The 15,986-nt window shown below is 43.0% G+C and overlaps 1 protein-coding gene across 7 annotated transcripts in view; it reads right to left on the bottom strand.

Moving 5' to 3' along the window:
* The window catches only part of STRBP (spermatid perinuclear RNA binding protein), a 58,192-nt gene that overhangs the window by 27,942 nt on the left and 14,264 nt on the right, over window positions 1–15,986 (bottom strand). For all 7 annotated transcript variants that reach the window (XM_057372926.1, XM_057372927.1, XM_057372929.1 and 4 more), the window contains exons 2-5: window positions 8,403–8,578; window positions 6,105–6,322; window positions 5,217–5,382; window positions 3,378–3,522 (exon numbers count right to left, since the gene is read on the bottom strand). In XM_057372926.1, coding sequence (XP_057228909.1) covers window positions 3,378–3,522; window positions 5,217–5,382; window positions 6,105–6,322; window positions 8,403–8,405 — 532 coding nt within the window. In that variant the 5' untranslated portion in view covers window positions 8,406–8,578. The remainder of the gene's footprint in view (window positions 1–3,377; window positions 3,523–5,216; window positions 5,383–6,104; window positions 6,323–8,402; window positions 8,579–15,986) is intronic.

Here is a 15,986-nt window from a genome sequence, read left to right as displayed (position 1 = left end):
ATAAACATCTGCTTAAAGCTCAAGTATTGTATCAAACAAGTACTGTCAATGAATGATCAGAATCTTATTTTAAAACGTTAGAAATGGCAAAGGTGACTGACTGCAAAATCATTAATGTTTTGCAATGAACTGGGGCTCAGTATTGTATGAGGCTTTGCTAAAGAGTGTTGCAGCCTTTGACAAGGTAAATTAATTTTTCCTTTAAACTTCAAACCAAAGGGAATACATGTCACCTGTCATTCATGTGAACCAAAAATCTCTGAAGATTTGTTTCCACAATTTAGAACTGTACTTTTTCTTACAGGATTAAGGCCATTTTCCAAGGTCTAATTTACAAATATCTTGAAATTGCTAGTTCAGCCCCAGTGTCCTGATGTTGCAGTCTGCCARCTTTTGGGTGCAAGATTCTATTAAACAGAAAGATGAGGAAAACAGGCAGTGAAGAGGGCGAGCGGCTTGCAGCGGGCTCCCTTCGGACCCCCTCGGGAGAATGGCATGTTTCTTCATGCTCTGCCAGTCAGGAAAGTGAGACCAAATCAAAATTTTCAAATGGCATTGCAAAGCTTTCCTTTTTCCCCTTGTAGTTTTAAAAAAGGGCAGTGATCCAAGGAGTTTAGTAAAGAGTAAATTCTAAAGCCCTGACATTAGCTCACACTATGCAACACAGAACCAATCCCTCAGGAATTCTGTCCCCACTGCTGTACGCATTCTCTTCACACGGGAGCTGCCAACTCCATTCATTTGAGCCATATGAGGAGCTTTGTCTTCTCCAGAGAGGGGAGCTCAGTGTGGATGGAGCTTGCTGCCCCTTCAGAGGCACTTGGGCCCCACTTTGGTGAACCAGTTTGTTTGTAATTACACAATTTGTTGTTACTGTATGCTGAGTAACAACAACTGGTTTTCAAGCTACAAGGTTCTGGTCTGGAAAGCCCAATTTATGTCTGATGCTATGACTAAAAATTCCGTTTCTTAAGGCGTTCAAAATTTAAACTGATGCAAAATGYAGAAAATTTAGGTGCTTGACTTCTCAACATGAGAAAGCAGAGCTTTATGGGTAGCTGTTTGTGAGAAACACCAAAATGCACACACACACTGGGCCACTATTTATTTTTGCTAAGGAGCAGCAAAAACAAATAGGACAAACACCACATCTTAAACATGAACACTTTTCCAAAGAGGTAGGGACTGAAGAGAAATCCAGGAATGTTTTTCAATACATTCTGACATCAGGGCATGAAGGCACACACAGCATTCCTACAGAACAATGGGAGCACTGGTAATGAGGGCCGTTGGCCTGACCTGGGTTGTTAGAGGACAGATTAGTGCTAATCCCACCACAGAAACCTTGGTCAGTTTTCCGAAGGCTCAGGCAGACCGGGCCTATCTTACATGGAAGATGAAAGGCAAGTTCAGCAGCAYTTTGAGCTTCTTCATTCAAAAGAATGCACGCAGCCAACTGACAGGTTTTTAAAACTGCATAGAAAGTGTATTTACATTTGGTTGACATTGTTCAGTGGTACTGAAAAAAATATGGCAGTGCTTTGGAGATCAAGGTGTTTCCACCAGTTTCTCCAATTATTGTCCCTTGTTATATGAAACTTTTTTGGTCTGAATCTAGCCRATTCTAATCTAAATATGGTTGGAAAGGTTACAAAAAAATGCATCCCCCCCTTTCAGTTTACTTGGTGACATCTGCATAATGCTTCATATACCTTGAAAAGGAATATGATAAATGTCTGTTCTTTGTGGTGAACCAATGCCAAGGAACCTGGGCTTYAAAGTTAAAACTATGACCCTGTTCCCTGTCCTCAGCAGCTGCACAGAATAGCAGCGTATAACCACTTYAAGAGAGGTGGTAAAACCATTTTAAGTTTAAAAAATATAGTGGAGACCATTGAAAAAATATTTCAAGATACTGGAAAAAAAAATACATCACCTACATTTTAAGTATGAGAAATCATAAAACTTCCAATCCTTCCTTAATCTGARATTAATTCAGAAATTCCTGGACTTCACTGGCATAACAGCATCAATTTTTGCAAGAAATCCTTGGGCTGAAGTCTTTGTGCAAAATTGTATCCCCTTGTGAGAATCTCAGAAATCCTTCACCATCGAAACCTGTCCTGCACTTCGTGCTCTCTCATGAACAAGGATGAGCTGCAGCAGCTCCAGGGCTGGTCTCAGCATCTTGTGGGAAGCTGAACAACTAAAGCAATATGCAGTTTATTTTTAATGGTCTTGGAAACAGCATTGTTGCTAATTTGAGAATAAACAGCCAGTGTAATTAGGGGATCTTTGCCATTCATCTGTTCTGTAAGATTTTTCTGCATTCAGCTGCTGCCAAAGTGGTACATGTCACTTGGAAAGGGATCCTTCCTGCCATCGCCTCCAACAAAATGAGGGCAAACTGACCAACATTTCTCATCCCGTCGGTATTCCACGTGGGAGAGGGAGGAAGCAAAGGACTTGTGGCAAGTCTAGAGATGGGAAAAGAGCGACAGGGAGTTCCCTAGCCCACACGGGCCCAGCTGCCTCAGTTGTCATGACAGAGAGTGGCCAGTTGGTCAAAGGTCTGACATCATCCAGTGGCAAAGTTTCTAGGGATAGGTTTGGGAAGCGGAAGCAGAAATTACCGACAAGATTTTAAAAAATACAGTAAAGTATGGCTACATTTGCTCTTCTCTATTGCTGTCAGTTTGTTTCCAGCCTCACTGGTACTACAGTCACCATTCCTGCAGCGGAACTGTGTCGGACACCGCGGTGAGGGAGAAGGAACRGAAAGGACTAAGTGACAGTTTGCTAGAACTATTTTACTCTAAGGACATGAGGTACAACGTTCAGTTCAGAAGCAAAAGTTGCTGTATCACAGCACTGTAACTTCAATTGTATCCCAGTTAGGATATTCTTAAATTCAGAAACATACACATCATCAGTCAATAAAATCTGAGGGCCAGGATGACACACTGGCAAGCTTTGCAGGAGAGGGCTTTTACATAAAGAGAAACATTTTTATGAGTTTTTCAAGAAACTATGAACCAATCCCACTTGACTGACTTAATTTGCAAACAAGACTGTGCAGCGCCAGGTGCTCAAGAATTAAATAGCAAGTCTGAAAGAAAGCAGAACTAAGATCTAATTGCATGTCAGAATTAACACTGTAGAAATAYTGCTTGCAAAGGAAAACTATGCATATTTACATGAAAGTTAAGTGACTGTTGTCTTTTTAAGGCAGAAATAATGTAACCAATGGTGGCAATAGCCAGTCTAGTCAGTACATAATRCACAATTAAAAGCTCACTTCCCAATTAATCCTGTGCTGCACAGTCAGGACATGTAGCTAGAACAGTCTTAAAACCAAGTTAAAACGCTCTGTGTACCTCCTTCCTTCTTCTCTGCTTCATCTCGGATGAGAGGGGATGTGAGTATCACCTTCAAAGTGAGCTTGGGCTCCTTTGTGTTATGGATAACAATAGCTGCCTCATTTACATGCTCCTCCACCAGATACTTCTCTTCTGTAAGTTTCTGAAAGTCACCAAGAAAGATTTCAAGACTCTCCCAATCAACTGAAAAAGTGAAGAATCTGTRTATGTGCCTCAGCTAATGAGAAGGCTACAGGGCATTGCAATAACAAAGGCGGCCTTTCCTCCCTCATTAAAAACAATTTAAACTTTTCTTTTGCAGGCAGTGCTACAACTGCCTTACAGTTTGCTCCRTTAGCATGCACTGTATCAGAGTTCTCTGCAGTGATCTTTCTGCGGGTCTTTCAGCAGCCCTTTGGGATCTCTCTCTACCTCCAAAAGCACAAGGACAGCCCCAGGTGGCTCAGAGTTCTCCAGCCATCCCTCTGTGTGGGGTTTGGTTCAGCAGACCAGTGGTTAGGATGTCTATTCTGACTCCTTCCGTGCTGCAATCTGCTCTCCAGCTCCTTTATTGTTGGGATGAAAATGACTGAGCATCTGCTCACCATGAGCCTTCAAAGCAGCAAAGCAGAAGCTATTGAATCTCTGTACCTCACTTGCTCCTTTTGTCCACTAATGGCCCCAAACCCTCCTTTGCCTCCAGCATCTGATCCCTCTGCAGAGCCTCTCCTTGTCTTCCATGCCCACAACAGTTGTAGCATTTCACAAGTTAGAGTCCTCTCATCTTTTCTGTAATCCCTCGCAGTCCTCCCCCACAGGATCTTACCTGCCTTTCCCTTGAATTTATTCAGTCTTCACATATTTTAATTATGCCCATTCTTTCATCTCACTTTTTCAAAGCATGTATTAACTTTCCTTCTCACTTTGAACCCTCATTTCATGCCTCGCAACAAAATTTACCCTTTAATACTCAATACATCCCTATCATTTTTAAACAAGTAAAATTTACTCTTTACTACTCAAAAGATCCTTTGCATTTTTAGCTATGGRTAGGGCCACATCTCTAGGAACAACATTCGCTCATTAAAACAAGCCCTTTGTGTGAGAAAATGAATGGTGAGAACAAACAGCTGTCACRAATAGCAAAACACGGGGAGAAAAGCAGATCAGGAGAAGAGCAGATTGAGTTTGSCTGTGGTTTGTTTGGGATGGGGCACTTGCAGGAATATTTGAGGGCATTTCCTTGGCACCAGTGTTGGTGAGTCTGGAAGCTGGACTGATTCCTCAGCCCCAGAACTCTCACAGAGGTGGTRTCCCTAAACAAGCTGCAGCATTAAGTAGCCATAAATAAAAATAATGTGAGCTCATGATTAACATGAGCCAAAATGAGTGACCACCTAAAGTGACACGTTCTCACCTCAGCAGCACAGAGGGATTTGTGTGGCAACAGCCCAAGCAAAGCAGCTGCAATGGGGAACTGCAGGTTCAGGCAGGGGACAACAACAGGGACTGAGTCACACTTGAGCAGGGAAGATTTCTGCAGTTCAGCTCGTGTTGGTTGGACCACAGAGCCCAAAGCCACACTGGGTTAGTTACACACACAAAGGTCAGCTGCCCTCCCAGGGAACTGACAGCACAAAGGGGAGAAGGCAACAACAGCAGTAAGGGTTACATTTTGTGAGTAACAACTCCATGTCACCACATTAAACACGTTACACGCCCCAGATGCCATCCTAGATTCAAAGTATATTCCTTTGTATCACTTGTCTTTCTTGTTGGAACAAATTCCAGCCTTTCCCCAAATAGACCTTGCAGTGCTATCAGCCACTGTGGGAGGAGTGCTCCAAATGGACTCACCTGAATTTGAGCTGGGAGATTGTCTTTGACGATACATAACAAGGTCTTTGTGGGTTTTTCTTTGCACATGAGAACCAGCTCCAGATCCATATCATCTTTTATCAGCAAGCCCTTTGCAACCAAGCCAATTCTCATAACGCCACATAACGTCCGACCACCTTGATCCCTGGAAATGAAACAATTTAGGGTAATTAAAATGGGATTTTAGTCTCGAGCTATAGTTTAAGGGAACCTTTGAGAGCCACAATGAAGAATTTTTAAAGAACCATAGGAACACTTAATTTTTAAGTGCTGAGAAAAAGACAAAAAACAGTTTTGTAGAYTAGGATTGTTTAAAAACATGGAGTAAAATGAAAGAAATGCTTCTTTGACAGGGCAGCACCAGTTCTTGTCTCATCCAGTTGTCTATAAAGCATTTACTGCACACTTGGATTTGTTTTTTATAAAAAATCAGCATCTGTGTGGGGCTGAGCTGCCAGCTAGGATTAAACCATGACAATAAAGGAAGGTAATGGAGGCTCAGGAAAGTTAGTTTGCTGGATTATAAAAACTTCTTTTTTGTATCAGACTGCAGGAGCCCCCAAGCACATGGYTGTCGATTTGCACTGGTGTGTTTGCTTAAAACTGCTGCAAGGTTTGTGTGCTAAATGCAACTTCACAACATCCCAGTAAAGTAAACAAAGAAATGGGGAGCAACTGCTGCCCACGCTGGGCTTACTGCCATTCCCTGCACTGCCCCCATGTGCTCCCACCTCACAAAGTCCAAATGTATCCCCCTCCTATGAACATTCATCTGCAGCAAACCCAATAACACTACAACTCTTATTCGAAGGAAAGGAGCTATTGAGAGCAGCACAGGGACACGTTGTGAGCTGAGGCTTCACTCACTTGGCAGTGCCTTCTGCAGCTTCCTCCTTGGCTTCCACATCACCCTCACATTTTGCAGACTTGTTCTTTTCATCCATCCAGTCAGAGACATGYTTAAGGGCACATTCTACTGTTGAGACCATGTTCTGGACAGCTTCAAGCTCCTCTGGAGATGGGTAAATGGTTGAATGTTTCACCATTACGTGGCGATCATCATTAGCAAAAGATCGGATCGATCTCTGTTGTGGAGTGAGAAACAGAAGGAAAAGAGAACAAAGTTAGTGGGTTATTGATAGGACATTGAATGGGAATCCTCCCTGGCAGAGGTAATAATGTGTTTTAGGACAATTGTTGCTTATAATTATGCAGAAGTGATTTATTGAAATAAATTTCAAAAATAAAAAGGAAACAAACACCAGTGCAAAAAATTAGCATTAAGCCAGCACACCTTGGAACAGGCAGTCAAAGAGCCAAACCCTTCAGGGTTTGCTGCTGCTGCCAGTCACAGACAGTACAGAACTGTGAGAGGCTCAGCACTGCACAGGGATTTACAAAGGCATGAATGAAGAGGAGAATAAAGAGAAATGGGAAGATAYGAAATTTCTTTTTAAAAGCATTCAAATGAATAGGAGGATACKAGAGTGCTAATTAAAATAGTCTGCAGTGAAACTCAGTCCTGAGTGAAACTGTTGAGGGAGGTGAACTTTGGTGGTTTGGTAACCCATGCTAGGAASTTTTGGAGTTGCTGCAGACTATTCAGGTGAGACTTTTTTGATCTAAACAGTGCCCCAGACCAGCTGCAATCACAGAGCAGYAGTAAGTCGTGGTCTCTGCAGGCACAGCAGTCACAGCTGAAAGCCTCCTGGAAGTCTCCCAGAASCTGGAATCACCCACCAAACCCCTCTGTTCGTCCTACATGTTAAGCATCCTAATTAGGTGCYATTTTCACCACTACTTCATGGGTTTGTAGGACACAAGGGGCCTTTGAACAACCTCAGAGGCCTCTGGGCTGGATCCTTATTAAGGAGCTGTCCACGGTTTCCTGGTTTATTGCACTCCCTGTGTCTCTTCCATTGAAGGTCATGACATCATTCCCTTCCTAATTTTTGTGTTCCTACCCAGATGGACAATTTGGGCAGTAACAATTCACCCCTYGGGGGCTGGTTTTATCCCCTGTCATTTGATAGGCTGCAAAACGCTTCCAGGAGGTCCCTCTTGTGGTTATGCACAACATGGGTACAGCCAGAGCTGCATTTAACAACTCGCCCGCCATCTCTTACCTTAGGAAATGTCAGTTAKAGCAGTGAAACACAAACAAACTGCTAACTCCTAATTATGAGAYACCYGTGTTCTTTTCTAATGAWGAGSRGCTGACAAGATCAATTCCTCATTAMAATTCAGGCCAAAAAGAATGACAAAGTGGGACACTTTAAAATACAATATATTAGCAAMTCTGCTTTGCAAAGTGTTCTTTCTCTCTTTCGTTCTGTAACTGGTAGAAGTCTTGGTTTAGTTTTTTTTTGTTTTGTTTTTTAATACAAATATAAACACAGAGCCTACCAGCAGCAACCAGCCACATGAACATTAGCAACTGTATTTAAAATTCATTGCATTTATTCTCATTTCCATTCTCTCAGTAACAACCTTAGAGGGCTTAAAAATATATAAATATGCTTAAACTGCTCTCCACAGCTGTTGTTCAGGAACTGAGTAAGTTTATTGCCTTTTTGTGAACGCATTTTCAGAATCTCACTATCACAATACTTCATACTTGAACACCTTTACAAATCTCACATCTCGGGCATTTTGAATTTGCAGCCAAACCCAGAGATGAGAAGTGACTCCTCACTTACACAATATACACCAGGTATATTTGGCTACACACATTTCATCTGCATTGCTACCAAGTGTGCACAGAGACACATTCAATCACATACACACAGATGTGAAAAATCAAAATCTGCTTTTGTGAGGCAGAGTGGAAGGGGAGTGTGAGCATGTGGTAATGAAATCTGCAAGTTCAAGGTCACTGATGCTGTTTGCTACAGCTTGCTAAGGCCAGTTTTATTAGAAAACCTTATGAGTATCCCCTTGGTTGGTATTTAATAATTCATGTACTGCAGGCTCACAAGAACACTCTCTGGCTTTAAGAGGCTGACAATAGATCAAACCTCACTTGCTTTGCTCAAAGCACACAGTACCATCCCTCAGTTAGCGCAAGGTCAGAAAATCCCCTCTCTCAGGTTTGATCAGGCCCATGCAAGACTGACAGCAGAAAACACTTTCAATGCACCCCARTGAAAGACAACAAGTACCTACCATGGTTTGTTAGTGTTGCAGCTCTCTCTCTCTCCCTTTCTCCTTTTCCCTCCTCCTYGGTGTCTTTGCTAAGCACTGTTTTGCCTGACAGAACCTCTTCATAAGCCTCTCAGTCCTTTGACAGCTCAAGAGTTCATACAGCCAAGGTGCTCTGGGAGTCACTTYCTCTAATTCACCTGCAAAAAGAGAGAAACAGCTTGAAACCAGYAGTGATGGCATGTTGATTCCAGAAGTGCTGGATGCAGCACATCGAGGCCAATCACTGATCAGAGCACACCAGTTTCCAGATGGGACAGTCACCAATCCATTTATATCTGAACAAACAGATGTCACTGTGGAAAGCAACTTTTTGTGATGTGCCCACACACATGTAACAACTTTCCCGTGCCAGTTAGAGCTGATCCCATGGAGGTTTGTCAGCCACCTGGCAATCTCAGTTTTTGGGATGAAGAAGACAGGAAATCCAACATGGCAAACATGGTCTATGTGAAACCACCTCAAGAAGTCTCTCTTTTTGTGGCACATGCACATTATAAATCAAACATACTCTATTTAATTACCAAAAAGTAATTCTCTGTGGAAATCCCCAGTGCAGCCCTCGATCCTGTGTCAGATGCTGCACAAGAACCAAGGCTTCAGGTTGCAATAAGTGCAAGTTATTTAAAGACAGACAAGCACATTCTAACAAACTGCAGACGTCAGACTGGCGAGGAGCTGAAATCACCCACACTGCCTRTGCTGCCCATACACCGCCTTTCCCAGCACACAGGAAAAGATCCTGCAAGAGCAGCCTTTCTGTACTAAACAGGGAAACAACACCAGCACTGGCAGCATCAAACTGCAAAGAAATGCTCTGTGAGAGAGAAGAGCAGAATAACAGAGCAGGTATGTGTGAGAGAGGAAAGCATAAGCTCACTGCACAGCAAGACACTCCAGTCCTTRCAGAAAATTCCTGTTTTCCCTTCACTACACGTATTGTTGCATCAGCTCTCCAGSAGCATTTTGAAGCAATTGGAGACCCAGTCAGTAAATTTCTGCAGATTTACACACACACACACAAACCTTTTCATTTTCTCCTGTATGCTCACCCCCCTTCTCCAGCAATGCTTTGTGTATTGTGTCAGAGAAGCCTGACATTGTTAGAGATTAAAAGCATGTTTGGCAACAGCAGAGGGATAGGTGAGATGACTTGAAAGCTGAGGAGATACTTAAACCTGTGATATGACAGGGAATAATTAAAATGTTGCAACCCACGGAGATTTGAATGTGACAAGGGAAAAGGTAACAACAAATCCTGCTTCCCTATTTCCCTAGTTAGGAAGGAATTAAGCAGGTTTAYAGGACCAGTAGCTTTGGCAGCAAGGCCTGATAGTTGTTTGTATGTCACATCACTGAATTTAGGATGCAGAATTGGGTAAAACAAAAAGCCAGGCAAGAACACTGTGCAGGGGYCTGTCTGTTCCAGCAGCTGAAAACTGCCAAGGAAGAAACCCCAAGAGAGTTAAGKGCAGTCATACTAAAAATACTTGGGAAAATCAAGCTAATGAAAACCCTGAGTGACCCCACTTCTCATCACAGAGGCTCTGTGCCCACCAAGGTGTATTAATACTCAATCAAATTGCTTCCCAGAAGCAATCAAGGAAGGGGATGTTCCTTCTCTTAAGAGATCCTGAAAGTCAGATGGGCAGCTGGGAGGAAAACTAAGCAAAGATCACTGTTTGGGCAGTATTTATTTTGTGAGCTAGTCATAAGCTGCTCCACACTCAGCCTTTCACCATCTCCAGACCCAACCAGACTCTTTACAAGGCTGTTTGGCTTTTTAATAATATTAATAATAACTTGAGTCAGCAGATAGCAAACTAGAGACACTTTTATGAGACACATTTCTAGATAATCCATTTCAAATTATTTCTCTCTCCAAACTGAATTCCAGCTATCTTCACCTACTCTTCTTCCCTGTCACTCCCACATTTCACATTTCAGTTTGTTATCTTCTCTTGTAGCTGTAACTTGGCAATTGCAGGCAGAGAGAAGGGCACTGGAATGTGTTGCTGACTTCAGCATATGCCCAGTACAAAGTCTCCAGACTCCAGCAACACTCCAGCCCAGCCTCCCTCCCAAGACTACCGCAAGCTGTTGCGTATCAGCTCGCCCAGGCTCTGGAAAGCAGATGGACAGAGATAGCTGGCTGAGCAAATTCTGGTGCTCAGTAAGTGCTGAGCAGGCTGTTGTCTGGAGGGCAAGTGAGAGAGCCCCGAGCTCTGGAAATGCAAACTCCTCAGAGATGCTCCTGCCTGTGCCAGGCGCTTCTCAGGGTTCCTGGAAAATCCTGGACARGCTGGAAATGAATGTTCCACAGCCACGATGGGGGTTCATCTCTCTGGGCTGATGAAGTGAAAACACCAACACCTCTCCATACTCTGCCTTAGCAGGCAGTGACCTGTTTTCTTGTTTTCAAGACAGGTTCAGTTTTCAGTGACAAGRCTGTTAGATGAAGGTATTTATGAGCTCTGTTTTACCTGCCCTTTTTCTCAGCAGTGCATGGCTGAAGTCAGGGCACAGACAGCTGAATTACAAAGGGCTCTTTATTACAAAATTCAGAAAGCTGGAAAAAAAATCCTGAAAATTTAGTTRAAACTGATACATGATGTCTTCCAAGTCATTAACATCCTACGAATATTTCAGAAACACGCATAGGAGTGAAACCCTAATTTAGTTCAGACTTTGAGAGAACATTTTCAACAAAAGCACTAAACAGGAGGGAGTTTACTATAAAAGTGCAGACACAATATACAGAATAAAGTACATTTGACAGCACACAGAATTAAATTAAGGAAAACCAAAATCAAATCTGCTCCAACCATATGGACTAAGGCAGCATAACATAGCTCAGCACCAAATACATCAGAAAGCATTATRTGAAGTGAGCAGCAATTCCATAAATCCAACAGCCTCATTCCAGTACCAGACTATAGCAGGATATTTGTACCTGCATCCTCAGGGAAGTAACAGCTGATGCCCAGACTAAAAAGCACAATATTTAAATKTGTGGCTGTCTTACCCAGGGGCTGCCACCCACACTTGCAAGAAAACTTGTACAGGAAGCTTCTGGCACCACCGACACTTTGGTGACCTTGAAAAAGTCAYTTCTCCTCTGCATCATGTGTCCCTAAAGTGTAAAACAAGAGTAAATAAACTCTGTCTCCAAACCGGGTCACAGTGGAGCCGAGCAGAGTCTGCAGTGTGGTTTAAAATCACTGGGGATTTGACACATTAGAAATGTTATTAAAACACCATGACAGTGTAGCAACGTTTCCATTAAACATCTCATCCTTCASAGAGGAAGTTTATGCTTTGGCTCAAGACAAACGAAAAGAATTTCAGATGAGGCTTTTGTAGTAGGAGATATTCCTGCATCTGCAGTGCATTCCCAAGGGACAGACAGTTAAACAGCCAGGGGTGATGAATATGCTCAGCTGCCTCTGAGTGCCTGTGAACAGACAAGTGAAAAGGCAGGAGAAGCAGGTACTTGCATTTCACGGGGACTGAAATACCAGAATTAGGGAGCTCTAGAAAGGAGACACAAACTGTGCCTGGCACCTGAGTATCTCCTTGCAGCAGCACCTTGCACAGAAGYGTTACTGGTGCAACAGAGAAGAGGAAATTGGGGTCACTGGACACCAGAGCTCCAAACCCTCACTTCAGTGAGCTGCTCTTCAGGCTCCTGGCCAGGCCAAGTAGAACACCATGAAAATTGGTTTTAAATGCTCCATCAAGAAAGGACACGCTAACAATATTGAGCTGAAGCATTACAAACACCCTCCACCTCCCTAATCTACCCTGGCACCAGTACCTGCCCCAGAGAACTGCAGCACCCCAAGAGCAGACAGAGTTTATACTGACAGAGGGGCAAGAACAACAGAGGTTGCTAATAACAAAGCAATGAGTATCTAACACAGCCTGAGGTTTATCAGACACAGAAACAGAAAATAACTGGAATTTATGTCGGTTTTTGTTACCTTCAAAAGTCAGAATAAGAGGCTTGCAACTTCAAATTGGAAGTTTATTTTAGCCTCTGCTTTGCATTCAGAAGACAGGTAATTTTTCATCACACCACACAAAGTGCTGCTGAAAATATGTTGTGTTTTTCTGCAGTATAATTTTATTGCTGGCCTTCTGCCAAGAGTCTTTCTGGCAGCATCTCCCACAGTTGGAAACTGTGTATCTGGGTCAGAAAAGACAAGCCGCTTTTCAGAACAGCTCAATACATTTGGCAGAGATGCTGATATTGTAATTGAACTCTTTCAGCAACTCTCTTTATGATGTACCCAGACACCAAACAAAACAAGATCTGCAGTGTTGATTAATGTCAAAATAACTGACAGAGAAATATCAAAATAGTTTTCCCTCATGTTAAAAGTATCAACAAACCGGGGGGAACAGATAAGAAATACAATTCATGAAGATTCAGAGAGGAGCACAGGGCAGAGAAATCTGCAAAATATGACTGACCTGTGCCTTGTGCAGATATTCATTATTTAAAATCCCAGCTCCCTGTATGGAACTTTCTCCTTCCCCGCCACATGAAGAGAAATCCTGGCCACYCAGAGCCCCAGCAGCGTTGTGGAAGCAGTGCCCCGTAACACTGGGACACTTTTAACAAGGCTCAGACTGCTTCCAACAGTATGCTCAGCATCCAATTTCACCTGGAGACTCTGTATTCATAGGAGTTTTATTATTTTCCATGTAATGCATTTCTTGGCAGAGTTGCATCTGGGATAGCCTTTAGAAGGCTGGAATTTTCCATCCAAATGAATAATTACAAAGCAACACTATAGTTAGAAGCTGAAAAGGTACTTCCTCTGGCAAGCTCTTACAACAAATACCTGAGTCTGGGATTACTCCTGCCTGTTCAGTTCTCATAATGTTTCAAGCAAAGGCTCCTGTGCTCWGAGATCTCTTGGGAGCAGCCCCTGCCAGGCAGCCCCCACACCCAGGTTAAAGTGCCAAAGACAGGGTGGGCACATACTCAATAACCAGAGCTGGAACCACAGCACCTGAAACCACGAGAACAGAGGAATCAAAGTCACCTTCCAGGGTCCAGAGCTGTGACAATGCTCCCAGAGCAAGGCAAACAGCTGCCCACTTGTCAGCGGGCAGGAAGCTACTGGAGAGCTCCTGGAGAGAATCCATCTGTGCCAAAGCACAGACAGACACCTTGGGGACCCTCGGGTCAAAGATGCAACTGAAAATCAGTGAACACATGGATTCTGCTCCACACTGAAGTAAGGAGTGAAAAAAGAGCCAAAAGAAATCGCATTGGTACAGTAATTAAAGAAGTTGAWGAATCAGAGGCAAGCAATTGCTTAATCTAAATTAATGTATTAAGGTAAAGGAAACAGGGATGTGCAGAGTGCAGCTCATATTTTTAGCTCCTGGAAAGAAGGTGAAAGGATGGTCTAAAGGGAAATCATTACCAGCCTAACAGGAAGGTTAAAAAAGGAACAACAGAGGCACTGTGTGAGCACATATGCAATCATTTGAGGAAAAAAAATGCTCTATTTTAGACAGAATCACACCATGCAGTCTAAGAAAGAWATAGACATTAGTAGGAATAACTGCAGCTATTGAATTGTAATGTGTAAGAAAGATAACAGTTTAGGGAAGAATATAAATCCTTCTCCCTTGGGACTGCACCAGCTACTGACTCCTGGGGATAGGAAGGTACCTCACACACTCACCAGGTGCTCTTCAGAGCAGCAGCACACCAGCTGCAGACCTCAAGGTATTTTTTACATAGATCTCCCTCTAGATTTTTATCTGGCTTCACATTCCCTGAAACCTGCACAAGTCAGGGCTGCAGAGGGACTTTAATGAATCATTCTGAAATTGCCTTCACCTCCTGGTATGGGTGTCAAGATGCAAGAATGACTAGAGACAGACCAAGTGCAGAAAGTTTTAAAAAACTGGCTGCTGACACTTAAATAACAAATTGATACATGAACGGTTTAATGTCTTTCCTATTCAACCAGTCAAAAATATCCAGAACTGAATTGCCTGTAAAACTGAGCACKGCAGAAAACAAAGCATCTTAAGGGGTGCATTTCTTGGCAGGTGTCTTAAATAAAAAGTCACAGATTAGGTAGTACATAAATAATGAATAGCAAAGTATTCATTTGAGACAAGGCAGAAACCACCAGTGGATTCTCAATATCTGTGAAACACTGAACCGATTTCTGACTTGAGACACCCTAATGATACATTCCTGCTTTCCTGACTAAACTGGTCAATGGAAAYAAGAAGATACTTTGCAGTCATAAAGTGACATCCACACTCAAAATCATCTGAAATTCTTAACCCAAACTGCAGTCATTTACAGCTGAAGAATTAGCTAAATTAATAACAGGATTACATTACACTGAAATGACACTCACCATCTGCAATGTCATTTTCCCAGAGGCAGAGCTGGTTTAAGCAAAATTCTGGATCTAAGCCTGAAATGACATCACATTCTCCAAAAGAGAATCACAGTTCTACCTCCTCCACCCAGTTTGTGCCATGCTGGGTCCTCACCACCCCAGCCCTGTCCTGCATCACATCCCAGCACTAAAACCTTGCACATCTCCAAACTCCCAGACTTGCCACGTCCTCGGATTTGTGGCACTGCCTTTACCTGCAAAGCTCCCACTGGTCCAGAAACCACCACGGGAAGTAGCCACGATGTTGAGGAGATTCAGAACAGGGCTGTTCCTTCCCCAGCACCCTTCAGCTTCACTGAAATAGCTGCAGTGCCCCAGTTTCTTGGCTGCTGTGATTCATATCCCATAGAATCTGGGATTCTGCAGGTGGACCCAGGCTGCAGCCCAGCGACTCAGCCGGGATGGGGGAACTGCCACCAAGGAGTGGCACACACATGGAAAAGGCTGGAAAGCATTGCATTCCCTCTGTGCTGGCAATAAATAAATTAATTTTAAATAGAAAGAGAGCGGCTGGAGCCCAAACTGTCCCACAGTAACACTGGAGCTGCTTGTGTTGGTGGTTTGTACTTTGCATCAGTTCCATGAGGCAACAGCCAAACCTTTCAGCTCTCCAGTCTGTCCCTGCTCTGCAGCCCAACCTAATCTTTATCCTGGGAATTAGTAAGAGGAAAGAGAAAAGCAACATCAATTCTAAAGCTCTGGCTATAAACAAAGCAAATTTTGTAATTCTTACAAATAACACAATGCAAATAAGTCTTTGAGAGTTGCGGTTTCCCCATGTTTACATGAAGTGTCAAAGCATTAGGAATTTTTTAAGAACAAATGCTCTCCTTCTGACTAAAATTTCAGCAACCCTCAACCATGAAGTTTAAGGAAGTTTCTCCCCAGAATTTCTTCCCTAATGTCAATTATGCAGAGCCTGTGTTTTCAGTATTGCAAACCCCCCTGGTTACTGTGCCTGGCTGCCTTTCAGCCACTTTAAACATTCATGACTCTCCCCTGAAATGCATTTTCTAGTACGTCAGTCTTGCTGCCTCAGTGACTTCTTCTGCCTTTTTTTTTTTTTTTTTTAATTAAAGAGAGGAGATTTAAAAGGATTTGGAAT

This window comes from Malurus melanocephalus, unplaced genomic scaffold (genome assembly GCF_030028575.1).
Source record: "Malurus melanocephalus ecotype Western Australia unplaced genomic scaffold, MMel_1.1 scaffold_181, whole genome shotgun sequence".
NCBI classification, from domain to species: Eukaryota; Metazoa; Chordata; class Aves; order Passeriformes; family Maluridae; genus Malurus; species Malurus melanocephalus.
Note: the sequence above shows the minus strand (reverse complement) of the source record. Positions and strands in the feature narration are given on the sequence as shown.